The sequence below is a fragment of the Grus americana genome, chromosome 3 (assembly GCF_028858705.1).
Source record: "Grus americana isolate bGruAme1 chromosome 3, bGruAme1.mat, whole genome shotgun sequence".
Classification (NCBI taxonomy): domain Eukaryota; kingdom Metazoa; phylum Chordata; class Aves; order Gruiformes; family Gruidae; genus Grus; species Grus americana.
In genome coordinates this window covers 45,406,599-45,430,159 of record NC_072854.1, presented here as the reverse complement: position 1 = coordinate 45,430,159, position 23,561 = coordinate 45,406,599, and the positions used below count along the sequence as shown (strand labels likewise).

The window sequence follows — 23,561 nt, the reverse complement described above, 5'->3', positions numbered from 1 at the left end:
GGGTAAAGCTGTTGCTCTGATTGAACAGCTACCACTAATCTTGAGTATTAATTTAAAAAAAAAAAGTTTGATAATAATGCCTTTAAAAACACAGAAAAATATTTTAAAAGCTTTATTCTCATTGAAACAGAACTTGAAGGGCCTTTTTTGTTTGTATGTTTGTTTGTTTACTTGCTTTTTTTCCTTAGAACTATTTTGATGGAAAACTTTCCCCTCAAGGGAAAATGCCTTGGATTGAATACAATCACAAGAAAGTATCTGGCACTGAGTTCATAATTGACTTTTTGGAAGAGAAACTTGGAGTGAATTTAAATAAACACCTTGGCCCGCATGAAAGAGCTGTTTCCAGAGCCGTGACAAAAATGGTGGAGGAGCACTTCTACTGGTAAGCTTGCATGGCGAAGCTGGCTGAGTTCTTGTGCTGTCAGATCTGCCTCTGCGCTTGTGCTTGGACATGAATGCTTATTTTCTTTTGCAGAAAGCTTGGGTACCCAATTATTAATTTCACAACTCTCTTCACCCCAGAAAACTGCTGCTTCTTGCTGCATACACTAGTATGAACTGGGGGTAATTCCCCTGAAAAGTTGTCATGCTGTGTAAGCAAGGTAAGGAGTCAGGCACTTCGCCTGCAGCTTTGCGGAAGGGAGCAGCAGGGGGCTTGTTCCTTTGTCCTGTTTCATATGACCTCCGTACAGAAACAGCCTTGTTAATAAAGAGCAAAAAATCAAGATAGCTGAATATATTTGTGGTTTGGGGGGGCGCGGGGGAACAAATCCAGCTTTTGTAGTGAATCTGGAATACTATGTTCTTACAGTTAATGATTTTAGTTATCTGTGTGTGTGACTACAATATGGATTATTGTCTTTCTTGTAGCACAGGATACTCCTGTTTATATGTATTGTTGACAACATTGCCAGTTGATAGGATGCAGTGTTAGTCACAGTATCCTGAGAAGCTGAAGTATGTATATGAATGGAAAACATAAATATAACCTTGCTGGTACTTTATGCATTTTACTGACATCTTTGAAAATAGTACCTGTGAATTCCCCCCCCCGCCCCCTTTACATTTCAGTCATTTTTAAGTGCCCTTTCCAGTCTGGATTCATAGAAGTGGCAGGTGGACTTGGCATCTTGGATGCTACATTGGCTGCCTCAGCAGGCACAAGGCTTTTTCCCCATAGTTTGCTTTCTAGCATGTGTTTAAGTCCTTGCTGTACAGTGTCCTGCATTCATGTTGCACTTTTTTTCTCTTCAAAAAAGTGTGATTTAAATTGAATGCATTTACTTGCTTTTTCTTTCACCTTGTGAGCAGCAACATGTGTACGTATAGTTCTTAAAATAACTTTTAGTGTTTCCTGGGAATAATTTTAGCATTTAGTAGGCAGATTTAAATGATACGTTTAGAAATGTAATCCCTGCCTTCCTTCCAAGAAGTGTGACCTTCACCAGTTATACCCATCTGCAGTGCTATAGCCTGAAAAATCTGACTGAAGTAGCCTGCAAATGTAACTTTTTTTGTTTGTTCATTTTTCACCCCTCAATTATTATAGCTGCCAAAGGGAAGATGAGGCTCCATCTCCTTGCCTTTAGTGTTGGTTGCTTCATGGTCCATAGACTTAACTGCTTTTAATGTAACATTACTGATGACAAACTTATACTACTGTTGTGTCTCAATTACAAATTGTGCTTTCCTCTGTGAAGCTGTTTTCTGTCCATCCAGGCTCCCTCTGAGCTGACTCGGTACTGCGGGGCATCATATAGGGGAGCATGTCATAGAGGGGGATCACAGGTATTGCAAATTCAGGTGCTGACCCAGGGAGGTGGCATTGAAATGGGTGGACAAAGCTAGACCAAGTAAGAATAGAGATGTGCATGCCTGGCTGTATATCCTTGTTGTCTTTCCTATTTAGTTACACTGTTGAGTTTCACCAAGGCATGTATTTTTGTTGCAGTGTAGTAAAACATTCAACTGTAGGTCTTATCGTATGACCCTGCTGTGTGGCTGTACCAGAAGCATGCTGTGTTGGTGAGGCTGCACCATGCTGATTCTCTGCACTAGGCAAAGCCTGAGCTATGAAGCATCACCGTTGTATTGCTGTAATTCCTGGGTAACAACTTTGACCATCCTGTAGTTACACCAAAATAAAATCAAGCTTTAGCTGTGTAGGACCGTGTTTCTCCCTGACAGCATTGCATCCATGGTTGTGGGATCTCTTCTCATCAGTCCTTTAACCTGCCCACTTCCCACCACAAGCTTAGGGCTTGTTCATGGTGTCATCAAGTTCTATGCTGAGGAACTTATAATAGTGATTGCCTTTCTGCAGAAGAAGGTTTCTAAAATCAAGCCTCCAAAGCAGTCATGTAAAATGTGATTCATACCATTTCATTGCCAGCAGCATGCAAAGTAGCTTCATCATAAATAAGTAATACTGTAGTACATTTATCGAACAAAGACGCAAAGTACATCCTGTGGTGTGCTGTCTCTGGATGGAGCTAATCCTGATGGGTGCTCACAATTTCCTCCTGAAACATTTTTATTTTGCTGAGGTAATTGCTCATCTTCACCAATTAATGACTCTTACAGGTGTTTAACAAACTTAGTTTCCTTTTATGACAAGGTCACCCATCTAGTTGACCAAGGGAAGCCAGTTGATGCCATTTTTTTAGATTTCAGTAAAGCTTTTGATACTGTCTCTCACAGTATCCTTCTGGACTAAATGTCCAGCATATGGTTTGACAAAAACATAGCGTGATGGATGAGCAACTGGCTGACGGGTTGGGCCCAAAGAGTTATGGTAAACGGGGTTACACCAGGCTGGTGGCCAGTCACTAGTGGGGTTCCTCAGGGCTCCATTTTAGGGCCAGTTCTTTTTAATGTTTTCATAAATGATTTGGATGTAGGTCTAGAAGGTGTTGTGAGCAAGTTTGCAGATGACATCAAATTGGGAGGAGCTGTCGATTCTGTTGAGGGTGGAGAGGCCTTGCAGAGAGATCTGGACAGGTTAGAGAACTGGGCGATCACCAACCACATGAGGCTTAACAAGGGCAAGTGCTGGATTCTGTACCTGGGAAGGGGCTACCCTGGCTATACCTACAGACTGGGCGATGAGGCGCTGGAGACCAGCCATGCTGAAAGGGACTTGGGGGTCTTGGTAAACAGCAAGTTGAACATGAGTCAACAGTGTGCCCAGGCTGCCAGGAAGGCCAGCCATATCCTGGGGTGCATCAAGCACGGCATTGCTAGCCGGTCTAGGGAGTCGATTGTCCCACTCTACACTGCGCTGGTGCGGCCTCGCCTCGAGTACTGTGTGAGGTTTTGGGTGCCACAGGACAAGAAGGACATAAAACTATTGGAGTGTGTCCAAAGGAGGGCAACAAAGATGGTGAAGGGTCTAGAGGGGAAGACGTATGAGGAGAGGCTGAAGTCCCTTGGTTTGTTCAGCCTAGAGAAGGGGAGTCTGAGGGGAGACGTCATCACGGCCTACAGCTTCCTCACGAGGGGGAGCGAAGGGGCAGGCACTGATCTCCTCCCTCTGGTGACCAGTGATAGAACCTGTGGGAACGGAATGAAGCTGCGACGGGGGAGGTTTAGGTTGGATATGAGGAAAAGGCTCTTCACCGAGAGGGTGGTTGGGCACTGGGAAGTGGTCACACCACCAAGCTTGACTGAGTTCAAGAAGCGTCTGGACAACGCTCTCAGTCATATGCTCTGATTCGGCTGGTCCTGTGTGGGGCCAGGAGTTGGACTCGATGATCCTTATGGGTCCCTTCCAACTCAGGATATTCTGTGATTCTATGATTCTATGAAATTGATGCTCTGGCTGGAGTTGAGAGCAACGCAAGGCTGTTGTGAACCTCAGCTGCTAGACCCCCTGCTTCCGCACCAGGCTGCGATGCCTGGCGGGTCAGGCAGAGAGACAGCCAGTGAGTGTACCTATTTTAGTGCCAGGATTAGAGCATATCTCTGAGATGCACAAGACTGATTTGGAGCTGGCGCTGGATCTCCTCTCCCTGGAGAATACCATAACTATTAGGCTTTTGCTGTGTTTAAATCAGCAAAAGAAGAAAAGCCTGCTAACCTGAGCGAGTGTTGGGCCAAGTCAGCAGGGAAGACATGGGAGTGGACTGATTTTGTGGCTCTCACCTGAGGTCCTGGATCTGGTGCAGGCCTCTGTCATCTGCTGAAGGCTTGCTCTGGGTCACCTCCACTGCCTGCAACGACTTGTGGGCCCTCAGAAACCAGCGGGGCCCCCACAGCCATCTTCAGGATGTGCTGAGTTTTTGGTGTATCTGCAGCACGTTTGTGGGATCGGACCTCTGTGTAAGATGGGCTGGAGGATGTCACATTCTCACGTCCTTCTGGCACTGGCGCCCTGGACTTGAGGGCAGTGCCGGCATTCAAGCCAGGCAGCTCCTGGTGCCTGGAGGGCTAGCAGTTGCTGCGAGGTGCTTTCTGGCACTTTAATCTCGGGAGAGGGATATCACATCGGTGACACTAATGTGCTGAGTGAAAACCTAAAGCCTTGAATATGCAGCTTAACCAAACTAACCAGTGAGATTGGTTTAGCTGTATTGTCAAACACAACCTTAGTGATTTATAAGTATGTGTGTGCATACATATACATGCATATTTAACTCATTTCTTGCTTTGTCTTTCAAGAAGACCCTGTAAACATCACATATGTGATCTATTTAGAAAAAGCATGGTGTGAGAATACAAATGAATTTGACTTTGGTCAGTATTCAGACTTGCCATGTATTAAACATAGAATATGTTTATAATATAAATATGTTTAAATACATCAAGTCAATTATAAGAGTGACGTCTCTCCTGCTGTTGGCAGGGATGAGGCTTGAATGCCACTGGCGGCTTAAAAGCCAGTTGCTCTGGGATGACGCACAGCAGGTGGGGTTTCTACAGCTGATTGTGGAATGAATTCGTTATAGTCCTTTTGTAGATCAAGCAATTCCAGTCTGCACAAGTTCAGATAGGAAAAATGACCCCCAGTTCACATCCATGGGAGTACCTTCCCCTTGCCTTGATGTTCAGACATTTTGGGGATAATCAGGCAAGCCGCTGTTGATGAGTCACTTTCTCCATCTCCTCTCCTGATTTATGTATTGAGGCCAAAGCTGCTGTTACATTTAGACTTCAGATTTGCTTCACCCCTGCAGCATTGCTCTTGCGCATTACTGTTTTATTTGTACTCTAAGATTTGTACAGATGTGCTGACACAAATGGGAATGTTAATGTTTCCCAAAAAGCTCAGTTCAGGCCAGTATTTAAAATAATGATGTCATCCTATAAATACTAACTGTAGTTTAAAATGTATAGGTATGCTGAAGTAGGTTATGTAGACTACCCGATTTCTGGTATTTCCTAACTTTTATAATGTTGATAATACTCTAGTAATGTAGTCTGAGCAGAGGGATGATGGGTGGGATTAAATGCAGGGGAGTATGTTTTGGTAGGAAGCACAGATTAATGAACCTTTGAATAGATTTTTTTTTTTTTAAAACAAAGTCCTTGTAAAGCCAATTCTAAAAGTGCTTTTCACTGTCTCTCTGAGCCTACTTTTTTCTTTGCTTTTGCATGCTCAGAACCATAAAATTTTAGAAGTGAACTCTGTTGTTGTCTTCTTAGCTGCGTTCATTGCCCATGTAAATTTGAGATTTGGGACATGTGTCAACTTTACTCATTCAAAGTGACAAGCAGATCTCTAAGACTGTGCTTGACAGTTAAGCAGGATTACCTAAATTCTGTGCAGTTCTGCTCTTCCTGCGTTGCTGTCTTGATTGTTAAACACTTCATCTGATCCTGGCCTCTTCCAGATGCAAAGACCTTCTGCCCCAGAGCAAACAAGTGAGTGCTAGGGAAATGTATTTTTGCTTTGAAGTATAGGCTAATTTGCTTTGTGGGAAACCTTGTTCATCCTGTCTCATGAAATAAAAGCCATCCTGGATGTGGTTGATCGTTCTTGGTGTGGTGCCAGCTCGCTGTTGTGGTTGGAGTGAACAACAGTGATGGCAAGTCCGTAGGGCCAAGTTAGTCTTGTGTGACTAGGGTAACTTTAAAAAAAAAAAAAGCTGTGGCAGCGTCTCCTCTCTTTCTGTTTTGTTTTGGCTTCTTTTTCTTGTTGTCCCTCTCCATGGCTGGGCCCATTGTCCTAAAGCAACTAAGTTGTGTTGCAGAGTCGCTGGGTGAAGCTGGTCAGATCCATGCTGGGGAAGGAGGGTCTTTGCAGCGAGACGCAGCAGTGGTCTTAGAGAGCAGGTTTTTCTTAGCTTATTCAGGCTAATAAATAATAACTTACCAATATAAATAGTATTTGTAATTATTTCCCAGTGTTTGCATCAAGACTGGAGTTTTTATTCAGACCTGTACCTGCCCAAGGAACCTTGTCCTTTCCCAGGCCCGTGAAACACAACTACTGAAACGTTCTGCTCTATGGAGCACCCTTATGCTTTCAGCCCAGTCTTATTTCCATCCTTCTTAAATACCGTTTTACCTTTGTTCCTGGAGCAAGTTAGTCTCGCAGCACTTCTTCCAGCCAAAGTTAATGCTTCAGAACTTTCAGGAGCTGTTTATTCCTGTGCTTGCTGGCTTCACGTTCACCCTTTTGTGCTGGTGCCTCTCGCTAAATCTGGCTTTGTTTCAAACTCTGCTGTGCTGAAACCAGCCCAATGACTTGAGTTGATCCATCCATTTTGAAAAACAAGGATTGTGCAGAACATCCCTGTTCGAAGAATGGTACTGAAGCATGTGAAATGTCAGCAGGATGCTGTGGTCATATTAATACAGTGCAAGAGGTTGTGGAGAAACCTCTTGAGGATAAAAGCCATCAGAAACATAGTAGGTTCATTTTTGTTCTTTGCTGTTTGTGCATTTGCAGCAAAATCTGCATGTGCCTCGCTGTTACTGACTTTAATTAAATCAATTTGAGCAGAAGGCATTGTCCTGCAGTGGACAATTTTTAATAGAATTAAATGCCTTTTACCCGCTCTGCTGGCAGCATTCTAAATTTGAGTTGTAAGTGGATTATTTTTTTTTTTAAGCTGTTGTGCCAGATATTCTCCTTTTACCTCATGTTACTAGTAATTCAAGTAAAGAATCTCTGGAAACTTAAAGATTCGAATATTTTCATGGTGTAAACATAGTTGTTCCCTGATGGTACTGCTGAATTCAACTTCTGTCCTTGACATACAGGAGTTTGATAAAGCATACATTTTAAAAAAAAAATCCACAGGAGTTCTCCAGGAGATACTGCTTTGGTTTTGTTTTATTTCTTGTATTGGTTGATCCATATCAGCACTAAGGAAATGATATGCCATTGGAAATATGTACAATGATAAAACTGAAGTCATATTTCAAACTAAAAAAAAAAAAATTGAGCTCTGGTCATATTGGAAATGGAAACATTTGATTATTAAGTTAATATTTAATATAATTTTTTACATGAACTTGCAACTTTTGATATTTCAGCTTTTTGATTTAGCTTCACTAGTTTATTCTGTCTCCATGAGCCTGTTTTCATACGATACATAAGTCCACTTTTAGATTTTTCAGTTTGCAAATTGCTACAAACATAATGGAATATGGGTATTGACTCCCAGTGTTCCTGAGACCCTATGGGCTTCATGTGTTTGTCATGGCTACTCTGAGGTGTCTTTAGTCCTTTTTCCAAGGACATCCCTTGAACCTGGTGACAAAAGTCATAAGGTCTTTTGGTTTCTTCATAATGTCAGAAGATGCTAGATACTAAAAAAGTTAATGTTTCTTATTTCATAAGTTTCTTGAGTAGCAACATCAACTTGCCTACAATATTAGTAAAGAGCAAAAATTCATGTAGGAAACAAAAATTTCATCTGGTAAGGCAAAATTTTATAAAAAGATGCTTCAAAATAATATATTTGCCATTCAGTAAAGCTGAAATACAACCCGAAATACAACCGAGCCCTTTAGAAATATGTCTCAACACATATCAACATTTTGAAGAGAGAAAAAAATACAGGAGAAAACTACCCCAATAACCACCACCCCTTCCTTTTTTTATTTTTAAAACATTGTATCATTGCTAGTTTCTGAGGAGAGCAGAGATCTCCTGAAAAATGACTGCTACAATATTTATGTTGAGGCAAAGTTACTGCTTGGCTAAGTTTCAGCAGTACAGAAAATGAGAATAGGTTGGTGAGAAGGATGGGTTTCTTTGTGGGCTGTTTAATTGTTGTTGTTTTCCTCTGGTCTGTGCAGTCAATCATCTTTAGCTAATAAATTCTTTTGGCACCACATTTTTGTTATACGTGTTCAGCAGAATTCTGCGGCTTTTATTTTATATTTCAATGTGAATCTCATTTTTTCTTGAAGTGAGCCATGATTTACTGAGAGAATAAGCACTAGGCAGTCTGTGTAAGTATTGCAATGTCAGTTTTCTCTGCTGTCACCCTGAGTTGCATCAGGGTCTACTCTTCACTGGAAGCTACCTCTCCATCAGGGCAGTGAGCACTCAGTGTTAAGAAAGCTCGCTGCCTAACCTTTGTGCCAGCCTTTGCAGAGTGGCGATGGGCTGTCTGGGTGTTGCACCGCTGTAACTTATTTTTGCATCTTTCTAGGACTTTAGCTTATTGCCAATGGGTGGAAAATCTTCACGAGACACAAAAGATGGTTTCACTTTTTGGCCCCTTCAGCGACGTGCTGAAGTGGATCCTCTGCCATCTGACCAAAGGGATCGTGAAGCGGGAAATGTACGGCCATGGCATTGGCCGCTTCTCAGAGGAGGAGATGTACACGCTGATGGAGAAGGACATGCGGACTCTAGCAGGCCTCCTGGGTAATGTACAATGAATTACGCATGTTCTGTTTGTTCACAGCCCACTGTGCACAGGATTAAATCAACCCCTAGTGCTTCCTGGCGACCTGATCACGTACACAAATGATCTCATTTTGTCAGTAGGTAGAATCTGCGCTGCTGCCATCATTCAGTGCCACCCTCGCTCTGGCAGGGACAATGTTTCTCTCCCTGCTGTTTGCTACCAAATTGTATCTCTAGAGCGGTAAGCAGCTTTCTTCTCTGAGCACTGGGTGTTTGTGTCTAGAGGAGCAGAACGGGGCCTGTGATTTTGGAAGAGCATTTTGCTATGTGAGTATAGGAAAATGTAGTGTTTAGTTCTGCAAGGTAAACCTCTTATTTATATTGGAGGAGAGTGTCTCATTTTTTCTGCATGGAACTCATGGCTGTTTGATAGATGGTGATGAGGCTGCCATTTGAAAACCCTTTGCAGATGTTATTTTGATGAGCTGGACTTTGTTGCATTTGGTTGGCATTAGCAGCTTTATTCAAAGCTGCTAGTAGAAGATGGGCCTGTGTTGTCAAAATAGGTGGTTTTAGGCTTCTTAGTTGTCACGTGTGGATCCCATAGGGTTAGTCTTAAAGTTGAGCTCACTTAGCTAGAACCACATGAGCCTCATTTCTGTTGTGTAGCTCAGGCTGAAATCTGCACCGGAGCTGTCTACACTGTGCTTCTTACCTTGTAGTCTGCTGAGAGGTAATCGTATTGTGCTTCTGTGTAAAATTTGCATTTTGAGCAATTCGTTTGGAGCAAATTGTCGCTTCCCTTGAACTTGCATCTCTCTTGGGCAAGGAACCAAGAGAGATGGTACCTGTGTGGCTGCTTTGTTCCCTGTTAAAGAGGTGGCTGAGTGGAGGGCGGGAGGGATGCCTTGCTGCCCTGTCATACAGAGGGAGCACATATGGTACGTGCTTTAAATAGGTTAAGTGTGGAGTGGATGGAGGGAGCAAGGTGAGGGGAGCCCAGCAGAAGGCAGAAACTGAGTGCTTGCTCAGAAGGGGAAGGAAGAGAAATGCTTCTGGGCTTCCAAGGTGTTTTGGAAAGGAAGATGTTAGCAGAGGACCTAGATGGGGCTGTGTGGAGTTCTCTGTAACTTTGTTTTCTGAAACAAACCTGCCGAGTTGCTGGATTAGGAGCAAGGTGGAAAAAAGACATGTGATGCATGGGCACAATGGGCAAGGGGGAGATTTGTTGACAGCTCCTCTTCTGTTAATGCTTTCTGTTGCTGTATTTTGTTTGTTAACACAAAAAGTTACCTATTTTAGTGCTTCTTAAAAGAAAACCTGGATTTGGAGCTTAAGAGGTCCCTTTTCTTTTTGGGAGAGGAAGGGAGGGAGCAGCTCGTTGTAGAAGAAAAGGTCTGGGCACATCTGCAGAGCTGTGGCCAGCTCAAGGTGCCCTCAACTGTGGGACTACTGCTGCTGTAGCTTTGAGGTTGGCACCATGTGGCTCCCTGTATGTCGCAGAGAGGAATGGGCTTTGGGTGGGAGCTGGAGCAAGTTCAGCCTGTGACTTGGGAGCTCAGCAGAGCCTCCTGGTTCTGGCTAGACAACGCAGCAGGCTGAACGGGGCGGCAGTGGATGTGTCTATGCTAAAGTCATCCCTGTCTGCCAAGAGTAGATGTAGCCTTCGAGAGAAAACCGAAACATGTTCCTAAGTATCTGTAAAAGTTTCTTGGTTTGCTTGTTTGAAGTCTACATCCTTCTGTCTCTGGAGTCTATACTGACACTCAGATTTGTAAAGTTTTGAGTTCAAAGGGATCATTAAATCATCTAGACAGATCTCTGTGAATCAAACTGCTTGGTTGCTGTCTTGAGGCCTGTTTCTCTTTTCTGGCTGAAGTGTGTCTTTCTGAAAGGCATCCAGTTTTAATTATAAGATTTCAGCAGGTGGAATTACTACTTTCATTAGTAATTGGTGGTAAACGTTAATCACCATCAAAATCTGTTCAAAATCTGACCTATTCCAAATCAGAGTTTGTCCGATTCCAGCCTGCAGGCAGATGCTCCTCCCTGGGTGGCCTGCGTCATCTCCTTGTGAAGGTAAATACTATAATCAGTCTCTTGCTTTTGTTTTTAGTGGGAAAAATCACTGGAAATCCTCAAGGATAAGGTGTTTTCTTCACTATATCATTTTTTCTAATTGTATGATACATATGTTATCAGCAGGGGTTTTATTTTTACTTCCAGATCATCGATGAGAATGTCGTGCCTTGTGTACTTCAAAAAGCCTTGATGGGCATCTGCTGTATTCATGTTATTTTGCTACATTATCAGCTGAATATTGTAATTTCTTTTCATCCTCCCCTCTGAAACGGATGTCAGATTAATCAGTGTGCAATTACATGAATCATTATATTTGCCCTTTTGATTATTGGTGCATTTGTCTACTTTTCTACAATTGTCTTGATTTTTCATTAACAGCAGCATGCTCAGGTTTTCTCCAGCCAGCTGTTTGTGGTTGGGTCTAGTAACTGTGACCTCCAGGTAGTATCCTGGGATGGGGACAGGAGGCGGGATGAGGACTTCCAGCCTGATTGGAGACTCCCTTGTTTCACAGGGGGAAGGAGAAGGCAGTCAGTCAGCCTATTGCCTGCACAAAAATCCTTGTGAGATTCCCTTCCATGTATATGTGCCCATGTATTTTCCCAGAAGAGGAAACAGTTGGGATTTTGGCCGTTAATTAGAGGGCAATATTAAGAGCTTAAAAAGGATGCCTGTCATGCAGAATAGCTGTGCATACCAAACTGTAGCTGTCAGTCATCAGTCATATCTGATTAATGCTACCCATTTTTTAACAGAGACCATTCACATGGGGACAAGAATAACTTTTAAATTCCAAGAGCTGCTTCCAGAGAATGATAACTTGGCAGCTGCCAGGTCTTGTGCCACTCATTTTGACATTCCCAGTCACATCTTGGGTGCTTTTTTTTTTTTTCTTTCTTTTTCATTTCTGAGAATCATTTTTCCTTCTCCCATGTACTTAATTTCTTAACAGACTCCAGATCTCTTATGGAAATTGGAACTAATCCTCCTGTGATGGATCAGCCTGCCCCCTTAGTATCATCTTGCTGTCTGTCCTGCAGTCTTTAAGCCACAAATGTAATTTCCTTGTGTTGTAGTAGTTTCCTACTGCCTGGTAGTAGTTTAAGGAAGTGGGGGGGGATCTGGACATATGATCTAGCAATATATAAAAATACACATTTTGATAATTATTTAGAAAATAAACTGAGTGAGCAGTGCCCATACATCTGTTGGTGCCCTCCCAGTTGTCTGCCTGCCCCAGGCTTTTGGGTAAATGGGGATTTTGAGCAGAAAGTTGCAGGGCAGCAGCTTCCTGAACTGGCTTTTGAAAAACATTTGGTGTTTTGTGGAGGGCAGGGGTGCTGAGAGCTGAAACACAGAGGTGGGACTAACCTGAACACCAGCCTCTAATGCTAGTTGAAATGCCCTGCAGCAGCCTGTGTGGGCTGTACATGCTGCTGTGGAAGGGTGCGGGTCTCCTGCCAGCCTCGTGTCTCATAGATCTGTCTCTTCCCGGGATTTCTTGACCTGGTGCTGAAGTAGCTGGTTTTTAATCCTCTGGTGCATGCATTCATAAATAGCGGAGCTGTGTACTCTCAAATCCCCAGGCACTACAAATTTGATCCAAGTCTGGTGTGACCAGGTGGTTGTATTTCTGTTGGATTAGCCAGGGGATGCAGCAAGGTGTGTGAGATTATTAGCACTATGGCAGCATCAATGTGACAGGCGCTGTGTAATCTGGCATTAAACTAGACACTGAGAGATGATATCTGGTCTGTCAGAAAGTCTTCTGGAAAAATGTTGCACTGGAAGTTTTGGGAACAGATTGGAACTGGTAGAAGGAAATGTGCATGGAGTCTGTTTTATGCGGTGCAATGTGACTGAAAACCATATTTACAGTGTTATGGAACCACAGCTCTATTTCCTCCTCTTCCTCTTTGTTTCCATGCACCTGAAGGTGCAGGTGTTGTGCTTGGGGAGTCACTCTGAGTGGGATGGTTCAGCCCTCACTCACTGTCTGCCTTAGTTGTAGCAAGATGGAAACAGCAGTATTACTTCCTAGCATGTCATTACAGATCGAGTCTTAGACCCAGTTGTATGGTGCTAAATTCCTAGTGTTGGCATATAACTGTGGTTTTGGGACCAATTTGTGAGCTGTGTTTGAGATCGATGAATGCTAGGTGTCACATAAATACTGAAAAGACACATTTACCCAGTACATAGTTTTCAAACAATAGATTGATGCATTGTGAAAGAGCTGGAGAGACTTAACTCCATGTTAAAATTATGTCTGGCAGGCTAGAGGAGGTTATTGTCACTGGTTATTCCTGAGCACTGCTTCGCCACACTACAGTGCAGGGAGGTGACAGCATTTGTTGTACCGTACTCTGGAATTCGATGCATTTTACTGCTGGACAGTTTTTCTAAACTCACTCAATAACCCTAACATTTAATAAGCTGCTGAATTATAGGCAGCTTATATTGGACAGGGAAGAATGTCCTGGGGAGATGGGATAACTGGATTTGGAGAATTCAATTATGTACCACGTTTCACAGAGTTTATAGTGCTTTGGGCTAAGGCAGGGACAGTGCAACCATCTAACCTGACCTCTGCAATACCGCATGTTTCACCTGCGTGTCCTGTGTGCAGTCTTTGCTCCAGGTCTTGTGCCTGCGATGAGGAAACAAGTTTATACTGGATGTTTCTTTGCAAACAGTGGCTTTGAAACGTGATTTTCTTCCCTGTCTTAGGTAGTTATCCATCTGTTTGTGCTGTGGTGGCCACTTAGGACCATCATGGCATTGGGGTGCCCAGAGAGGTAAGCAGAATAGCGGTGTGGAGCAGACATGTCCCTCCTCTGACCCAGGCCAGTCCCAAGCAGCTGCTATTTCACGTGCCTGCCTGTGTGCGTGATGTGCCTCCGTTTGGTCCCTGCCAGGTAGAAACCAGTGTTTGGGGGTGGGGGCACCACACTGGTGGTGTGTGAGAGGAGCTCTTCACTCCTGCCTACGGCTGTGTCCTCCTCCTGGAGATGCAGGTCATTTCTGAGCAGTCACTGTCAGTCTGCCTGGTGCATCGAGTTCAGACTGAACAAGTGGTGGGAGAGGAAAGCTTTGGGTATGACTTTCTTTTTTCATGTGATCAGATGAGTAACCTGAAACTGAATCTGCATGCACGAGAGATACAGGGTGACCAGCTTCTTTCAGCAGGGTGCCTTCATGATTTCGAACTGTGGTTGAATGATTTTGGGTTTTCACCAAAGAAGAAAATCATACTTACAGGCACCTGCTGGCTGCAGAGAAGATTTTAAATGCAGCAGAATGAGTGCAGTGCGTATTTACTGCCAGCTGTGATGAGCAGTGGCAGTTACTTGGCCAGTGGTAGTTCTGTAGTTGGCCTAGTTATAGAAGTGGTGAGCACGGGAAGCTGCAGTAACGGATTTGACCTGCTGAACCCTCGCAACAGCTTCTGAACCATATTCAACATTGAATCCCTGTCTTTGAACCAGTGAACCTTTTCAGCTAAATGATTTCAGTAAAAAAAAAAAAAAAAGATGTAACCAGGGAATGTATTTTTTTTTTTTTAATTTGGGAGAAGCGGCACCCGGTTGAGAAATGTTTGCTGTTGTATTTACAGGTGACAAGAAGTACATTATGGGACCAAACGTTTCCACTGTTGATGCCACTGTCTTTGGGCATCTGGCACAGGCAATGTGGACACTACCAGGGACTCGACCAGAGAGACTAATCAAAGGTAAGAAAGCTTCAGTGACCTCTGATGAAAAACTCTCAGTGGTATTTGCTGTGTTTAAACTTGGAGCACCTTGTAAGGACATGTGAAGACTGCCGCAGCACCTCAACTGCAATCACAGGCTGTTCTTGCCTTTGATGTAGCATTTTGTATCCTGTAATGTTGTTTTATCTTAAAATTCTTGTTTGTTTGCTCTTCAGTGTTCTACACGGTAATTGTTTCTATTCCTGTACTTGATCTTTTCCCTGTTTAACATAGCAAAGACTGAATGCCTCTAAGGGATGAATGCTGGGTAAAGTATGAGAAGACAGAAGCAAAACTATGAGCCAAATTCTGCTCCACTGAGTAGTTTCATTGACGGTAGAACTGCAAGCGCTATTGTCCCACTGAAATTACAACCTTTGCTGTTACTGAAGATGCTGGGCAAGGAAAAAGGCCAGCCTGACTTTGGAGTCACTGTGTTTTTGCATGAATTGGAAACCAACATACTCCTCCCCTCCACACATTTTTTTTCTCTTTTTTTTCTTATGAGTTGGTATAGGCACATGATAGTATCTTTGCATCCCTTTTCAGAGTAAAACCGTGCAGTATGAAAAACGGGAAGAGCTAAGGAGGAAGAGGATGTGAAATAGGTGTAAAAGGAATTAATCTGACCTGTAGATCTACTCTGTGCAGGAGAGAGCTACTAAAGCAACAGTGAGGAGGCATAGACTTGCTCATTATTAAAACTTTGAGGAAAAAATACTTGAGATGAGGACATGAGTATTATCTATACAGTTCTTCCCCTTGACATCTGGGGAATCATGGATAAAATTCTGAAGGGTCTGGCTTTCAAGAAGGAATACTGTGTTTTTTGAACTAGTTTGTCTCTGGTGAAAATAGATGGTAATAGATGCAGATACGCAAGCAGTATGGACGATTCTCTGTAGTCATCCATCTACTCATGCTATTCTGAGTACAGGTTTCACAAACACATTCCCTTTAATACGCTGTTATTTTTTTGTTCTTTGAAGTTTTTTGAAATTTCTTCTCTAAGCATACATGTATGTATAAACATAAAGCATAAGGTACTAAGGCTAGGAACATTAGGGGTGAGCCAGTGACCACAGAAACAGCTTTAAAATGTGAAATTATCTTGTAGACAACGCTGCCATCTGGTGGTGCAAAACCCAAATTCACTGTATTTTAATAAAGTATATCGTGTATATATAGGTTCAACTTCTGTCTTTAGAAACCAAGTTTCTGCAAAATAAGCAAGAATTTTACTATGAAAAACTTATAGTATTAGTATTTTGTCTTGATTTATTTCTGTAGAGGTTGAATTTGGGATAGTTATTTTGCTACATGCATTTATGTTCCTTCCAGTGTAACCCTACTTTTTGTATGTAGGTTGATTATATGTGTTTTAAGTTACATGTAAGTTAAAAACAGCTCCGCTAAGAGGATTGATGGGGTCTTGGAATTTTGAAACCTCTTTGGAAAGAACCTCCACAGTTTGTTTCCAAACAGTGCTAATGTGTTTCTGCATCAGCAGGTGAGGTAGAGCATTATTGACAGGATGTATTTACTGGAGTCTGTTGTGCTGTGTTGCAGGTGAACTGATTAATCTTGCTATGTATTGTGAAAGAATAAGGAGGAAATTTTGGCCAGAATGGCACCATGATGATGATAACACTCTGTATGAATCCGAGGAAAGCAGCGAAGCAAGCAAGACTTACTCCCCTTTGCAGGACTTCAGTTTTTATTCAAGGACAGAAACATTTGATGAGGAAGGGAACAGTATTTCTCAAACCCCTGACACAGATTACACTGGACACTCCCTCTTTGATTCGGATGTGGACATGGATGACTACAGAGATCATGAACAATGCAAGTGATGTGTACAAGCATCTCCCGTTTTGCAGACAAGCTGCTTCTTGGGATCAGTCTGATTTATTTTCTCTTCCAGGGTGGGAAGAGGTTTATACCACTTCGGAAGAGACCATTGTGCTTGACTCGGCTGTCATATGCTACCTGGACTATTTCAACCTTATTTCATTTTGTGTAACTGTTCAGGTGGAACCAAGGTAAACAGTTATTTAAAACACATATGGGCACACTTGAGGTCCAGAGGGCAACAGGACCTTTCAATCTATATTTTTGTTCACATTCAAAACCAGGTTGGACAGACCTCCGGGAAGTGGGGCATTTGCCAGAGCTGGTTTGTGCTGATATTTTATCTTTACAGGAATGGGTTGAGGACGAAAATGGAAGAGGCACGACTGGCACACCTTTCTCCCATGGAAGAAAATGATTGATGTATTGATTTGGCATAGTTTTGGGGTGATTTTATTTGATAGATACCTGCACTCTGGGTGCATATGTTATTACAGTGTCTGCAGGAAAGAACTGCTCCTAGTTCTTTTGAGATGGTTAAGAAAGGCAGGAGGAAAGCATATTCCTACAGAAAAGAGCTTTTTAGTGTTTCTTGTTCTTTGCAGAAGATTGAAATTGCTACTTTAGAACATTTTTATTCAGAAGGGAAATGTCAGTTTTAATGTATAATCTCCCAAACGCTCATCTGGAATGTGTGTTGGCCAAAGCCTGCCTCAGGCATCTAAATTACTTCTGTGTTTTTGAATTATTATTATTATGTTTCTATTTTCTGCTGCTGGCTGTTGTCTGCTATTGCTAGGCAAGGCTAAAGAATTGGGATTTGTTACTAAAAGTCTGGTGCGTCTCGGCAGTGGGTGCTTTGCGCTCTTTACCAACAGACACATCAAACCCATGAAGCTTGCAAAGCAATTTGGGTTATTTCTAGGTATGGGATGCTGTGTAAATGCAAGATGTTGGCCTCCCCAATCAGGTGCTTTAGAGCTGCTGAGGAGGTTGCTTCAGTGGGAGCTGGGTGCTGTGCCGGGTTACAGGGCATGATCCCTAAAGCCAGTGCATGGGAGGCACTTGAGATAGGACAGCTGAGTCAGCACCGCTGTCTGGGGATTTCCAGGTGCTGAAAGAGCAACCAGAAGTGATTTCAAGGTGCCTTTGCTAGCACATCAGTGAATCTGGAACCCCAAATCCAGAATGATTGCACAGTTGCTGACATGCTTCGTGTTCCTATCTCCCTAAATGCAGGTTAGAGGGGAGAATGAATCCATTGGATTTACCAGTTTGAAGGTAAGCCTGGACATCAGTGTTGCTGGGCCATAACTAGTTGGTTTTAAGTAGAGATAAAATACATAAAACGTATAGACAGCTGTGGTATTTGTGAACATGCATATAAGATTGGGTATTTGCCTGCAGACTTTAGTGGTGGCCCATTTAAAAATATTTTAATTATGACTTTCTCAGAGTTACAGTTAGATGAATCAGGATCCCTCAGCAAAATTTTTATAATGTGTTGGCTGTGCCATATGTTCTGGGAGCAGGCAGAGCAGACAACTGCTTTAGGATGTTAATTGTTGGTAGTCTGAATAGTCTGGAGTTTGAAATATCTCCAGCTTTTAAAGAATACCTCTCTTTCTTGGTTTGTGGACTGTCTTTTGCAGAGGAAAGCATTTACTCTGGGGAAACACAGAGCCAGCCGTGGCTCTGAAAGCAGGGACACATGTCTGCAGTGAGTTCCAAGCTCTCTTCATGCATGGGAGCCACTGCAGCAAGAGCTGACAAGTTTGCTGTGGTCTGAGATGGGTGTGAATTGGTACCTATTTCCTCAATTCCCCAGGCATGTCCTGGGAGCTGTGTTCCAGTTCAGTGGTCTCTGTTGTGGGCAAGTATCATTTGCAAAGTGAATCAAAACCAAGAAGGAGGAAGATAAACAGGTATTTGGGACCCTTCTCAGGAAACCAAGCCCAGGAGTAGGGCACAGGAAGATAAGTCTTGAAAGCACAGAAATGGTGGCCTGAGATGCCTGTGAAACTCCGTAGCTGAGTTAGGGCAGATGCTACCTGCAAAGATGTAGGTATTGATATTCTGGATAAAAGGCATCTATGTCAAAAAGCTCCTCTTCAAAAACGTTTATGTGTTTGAAATTCTGATGGAGATGTTCATTTACCCATGTTTGAAGGCTGTGCTTTCTCCATCTTTTCAATATTGGGAGGGTGTGCTTGTAGGTATGGAGGCTCCTGCTGGCAGTGGGTGAGTCCTAGCTGTGAGTCCCAGTTATTAAAAGACCAGCCTGAATTCAGCAGACACTGTCACCTTTATCATTTTGGTGGGCTGACAGATCTGTCTGTGACAGCAGTCCATGTGACATTCCGAAACGCAGGTTAACCAGAAGTCGATGATGTCATTTTACTCTCCTGTGTGAGTGCAGCCAGATTTGGATTTTGTGTGGCTGGGTGCAGAGACAGGAGACGCCAGTGCAGCGCAGAGCCGGTGGTGTGCCATGGCCCCATTCTCTGCCAGCACCTGGAGCAGCTGGCATGCTGGGTAGAGCCGGTGCTGCCGTACCATGGCACGGGTACCTGTGCCAAGGTTGTACATGCCACAGGGGGCCATGGTTACATTCACACCTAGTGTTTTTTGCTTTTGTTGTGAATAATCAGCATGGCTCAGTGGAGGCTGAACCTCACCCTGACCGGCCAGGTAACCGGCTTCGTCGCTGGGGAGGGTGAAGAAGAAAGGATGGGACGGGGTTGCAGAAGGGGAGGTGGCTTTTTACTGTCGGCTGGGATTTTCCAGGGTGTTAATCAGTGAGGTGAATGTATTTTGCAGCTTGTCACACGCCTTCCTTTTCTGAGGGACTACTCAGGTTACTTTAGAGAATTTAGTTGGGAGAAGTTAGTTGGCTTTCTCCTTGTGACAACTACTCTTGATAAAGTCTACATTTCTGTGTTTGGCTGTGTTTCAAACTATAGAGGTGAAATTAGGAAACGGCATATCTTTAGGAATTTATAGGTGTAGTGTTTTGTCCAGGTTTCGTAGGAAATCCTTGGGTTTAATTACCCCTTCCAGAAACAAATACTGACTGTTAGACTTGTTTAAAACGATTGAATCCAAACTTTCCTTTTGGAAGCTGGTCTTAATAAAGTGTTCCTGGGGGTGGGTAAGATGTTTTTTAAAAAAATTGCTTTTTAAATATCTGTGAAAAAATGTTAGTTCATTTTGGTTTGCATGGGGAAGAGAAGATGAGTTTTCTTCAAAAAAACCCTCAAACAAACAAAAAGAACAAATTTTTTTTACTTTCCAGAATTCTGCTAAAAGAGCAACATTTTCTTAGTCCTGCAGTGTTTTGTGGTTTTGTTTTTGTTTTCTCCTCGATTGTCTCTATTTAGTGCTGAGGGGCTATACAGAACTAAAAATAGTTGGAGAACATTCTTTTTTTCTTTTTTCTTTTTTCTCTCTCTCTCTTTTTTCTCTCTCTCATTTTTTGTCTCCCTCACTGATCAAAATTGCAAGCAAGTCTGTCACAGGGATGCCAGAGGTTCTGGCTGTGCTGCCGATGGGGGTCAGGGACATCAGGTGAAACCTGGGACAGCCGTGGGGTGCTGACTGCCTGGTGGGTGAGCTGGGGTGGCCTCTTCAAGCTGGAGCTGGGCGACGGATGCCACGATGTCATGCCTGAGGTGACATGGACCACATAAGACTTTTCTCTGGCTGGGGATCCCACCACCAGGGCTAGACACTCATTGTGGGGTGACATTAGGAATGGTTCTGGGACCCACATCACAAGAGTCCTATGTCCGTGAGGTCTCTGAGAGCATCACAGCTGCCAGCACCAAACGTGGTTCTGGTCCCAGCCGCAGCTTTGGGCTGTTTTCGGGTAGATGGTGGTACACGGTCCTGGCAGGAGGAAAGCTAGCTTGGGGCTCCTCCACACTGTCTGTCCCCTCCTAAAATACGACAGGGGGCCCTTGGATGGTCAGGGAGGAGGCAGTGGGTGGGATGCGGGGAGGGTGCTGAGTGGCAGGTCGTCGCAGGAGGACAAGGGCTGAACCTGCGGCCTGGCCAACGTCGTTCCATCAGCCGGGCAGGAGCCCTGCCCTGCTCATGGGCTGGAGTGCAGCCCCTCATCCCAGTGAGGAGACAGTGCGATTCCTCCCAGTTACTTTACCTTAAATACCACCAAAGGCTGAGTACTTCGTTTCCGTATTCTGCTTTAAGAGAATGGGTAATTGGTCTGCTCCTCATTTGGCAAATGGGAGTTTAAAGCAAGCCCTGCTTGAAGCAGTCTGTTGTTTTCTTATGTGAATTGCAGTGTTTGGCTTCATAACACTCTGCCATGTCAGAAGGGATTTGTTTACCCCTGTCGGACTCATTGGCTCTGTCAGCAGAGCTCACTGTTACTGAGTGGGGGAAACAGATGCTGGGATATATAGGTCCTACAGAAATACTACAAATGTGGTGCTTGATTTAAAAACCAAACCAAACGTGATGTTTCAGATCTGGAGGACTGTTCCCATCCAATTATAACACTGCAAGTCACGTGTTTTGATCTTTAAAACCTTGGCAGTGTCCCTCCAGATCTATATTCTCTTTGAAAAAATACTGCCTGAAATATTTCTGCAGCAACAGTTCAGGCACAAATTTCTTTTTGTCAGTGATGTCTGCTCAAGTAATCATGACAGTTTCATACTGTTTTCATTGAAAGGGCTGTATCTGTCAGATACTAAGACTTACAAAATACTGCCTGCTGGAAAAGTGTGTTATGTGCAGATTTATGCAGGGCAGCTCACCAAGTGAAATTTCTGTGGCAGAGGATGAATTCAAGTGGGTCTTGTCCTTAAATGTTTGAATAAGAATTTGAATCTGTTTTCTGACAAGTAGCTATTTAGTCTAGCCCCCCCCATGCCCTAACACTGCAAAATTAGGCATGTGATCAAAATAAAGCAAATTATCCTCTCTAAATGCAGAATTAGGTTGGACAACCCAGCAGCTGGCATATGGAAATGGATATACCTAGCGTAGGTGTGAGTCATGTCAATACGTGTCAGCGGCTGTGATCTGAAGGAGCGCCCAAGCAGTCGTGTCTAATCCCATGCACCAAGAGGACCAGAGGTACCTTAGAGTGACCGCGGTGGTTTTCAGCAGTTGATTAGTACTGCAAGTGTCTACGTGCGCCGTGTTATGCTTCAGGTATTTGTTAGTGCTAGGTAGGCAGCGCAGAGACTCCTTTCGGTAGCTGTGGTTGCGGTGAGGCTGCCAGCGTGTTGTCATCCCATGCTGCAGAGTCGTCTGTGTCCTGGCGACGAAGGGCAAGGATGAGGATCGGTCTGGATTTGACCCCTTTAACAGAGCATTGCAGTGAACACAGCTTTGAGCTTACCGGTGAACATGGGCCATCGTGTCCAGCTGGTGCCCTGTTGAGGGAAGGCATTCTTCATCCCCCTGTACCGCATGGGTGTTTGACAGAAGGGGGGATTTAATTTTCAGGCCAGGAACCCTAGTCTTTGTGGCTTTGCCTTAGCGGAGAGGTGTTGAAACACAAATCGGCTCTGTCTCTGTGGTTTTGGGCAATCCTTCCTTTGGCCATCGGGGAGGGCGTCTTTTGGTGTTCCTTCCCTATGGATGTACTCTGGTGTGAAGTACTTCTCAGCAAAGGTTTCTGCAGTTCCCTGAGGAGTTTGGAACAGAAATGGGATGTCTGTGTACAGCACAGGAATCTCAATCAATGGAAACGTTCAGCATGTCCCTGCAGTGCTAAACTGTTAGTACCACGTCCTGGTTGCCCCACTTCCAGGTTTTTAAGGCCAGAGGTGATCGTTCGAGGCATTTAGTCTGACTCGTGCATAAAAAGGATTGTAAGATTTCATCTAACTATCTCCACGTTCAGCTCAACAAACTGAAGCTGAAATGGAGTGTATGCTTCCAAAAGATATTCAACTTTTGCAGAACAAGTAAAACCCTGCCCCCTTTGAAGTCACTGACAAAAGTGCCATTTGCTTCAGTGGGGCCAGAATTTCGGACCAAGCTTCCAAGTGACCCAGAATTCACCACTTCTCTTATTCCTCTAATTATCCTCACCTAAAAATTTGCCTTATTTGGGGTAGTAAGGCAAACAAGATGTGACCCTTGCTTTTTTAAGTTCTCTAAACAAAAAAAAAAAGTGCATTTTTAAGCTTCACTGGTCGTGAGGACATTGTCACTGGGCACTATGTTTGCGTGTGTTCTTCCTTCACTTTGTAGTTTGTTCTTACGACTAATCTTTCTTCGAATGTACAGGTTTTTATTTTCCAGGATACTTGAAGAATGCAAGTCCCAAAGTTTTAACCATTGGGGTGTGCAATCCAGCAAGAATAAAGTACGTGTGGGTGGGTATGGGGGGAGGGATATATCCAGCTAGATGCAGTGTACAAGGTTTAATTAATAAAATGAAGAAACACATTGCTAAATGAGGACTTTAATGCTGTAGCTGCATTAGGTTGTTTGTCTATGAACTTACATGAGACATACATTATTTTAGCACTGTTATTACTACTAGTTTATAAAGCCATATTTAAAATTGTACACTTAATTGTAACATAACTTTAAATTGTGCACTGTGTTGATCCATGTGTATATATATATGAAAATCTGTATATTTTGTCTTTATGCCGTATGTCATTGGTGTGTAAATTATAACTAATGGATCTAAAATATCTTTCTGATTCATGTCGTTATTCTGAACGTGTCTCTGCTTTCTGTAGAGCTGTGAACTAATGGTGTTCTCTTAAGTGTGAGAATGGGGAGTGCATGAAACTTTAATGGCCGCTGCATTAACTCACATCTCCCCAGGAAAATACTTCAGCCACCACTGTTATTTGGATGGGGTCACTCTGTTACTTCTCACTTCTCCCCTTGGCACTGCAGGAAGGATTTCAGGGGCCAGGACAGGAGGAAGGACTGCACTTAAACTTGGGCATGAGGAGGGGTCCCTGCTCCTCACTCTATTTCATGGTTAATGCTTCCAGTGTGAAAATAAATAATTCTGAGAAGGGAACTCCATCAGAGGAGTGCATAAGCTTTAAGGTCTTTGCT

The 23,561-nt window shown here is 43.5% G+C and overlaps 1 protein-coding gene across 1 annotated transcript in view; it reads left to right on the top strand.

The window, feature by feature from the left end:
- The window catches only part of FAXC (failed axon connections homolog, metaxin like GST domain containing), a 29,441-nt gene extending 6,261 nt beyond the window's left edge, over positions 1–23,180 (top strand). The window contains exons 3-6 of the mRNA XM_054822365.1: positions 189–385; positions 8,613–8,830; positions 14,511–14,627; positions 16,218–23,180. Of these exons, the coding sequence (XP_054678340.1) occupies positions 189–385; positions 8,613–8,830; positions 14,511–14,627; positions 16,218–16,501 (816 nt within the window). The 3' untranslated portion in view covers positions 16,502–23,180. The remainder of the gene's footprint in view (positions 1–188; positions 386–8,612; positions 8,831–14,510; positions 14,628–16,217) is intronic.
- The last annotated feature ends 381 nt before the right edge of the window (positions 23,181–23,561 follow it).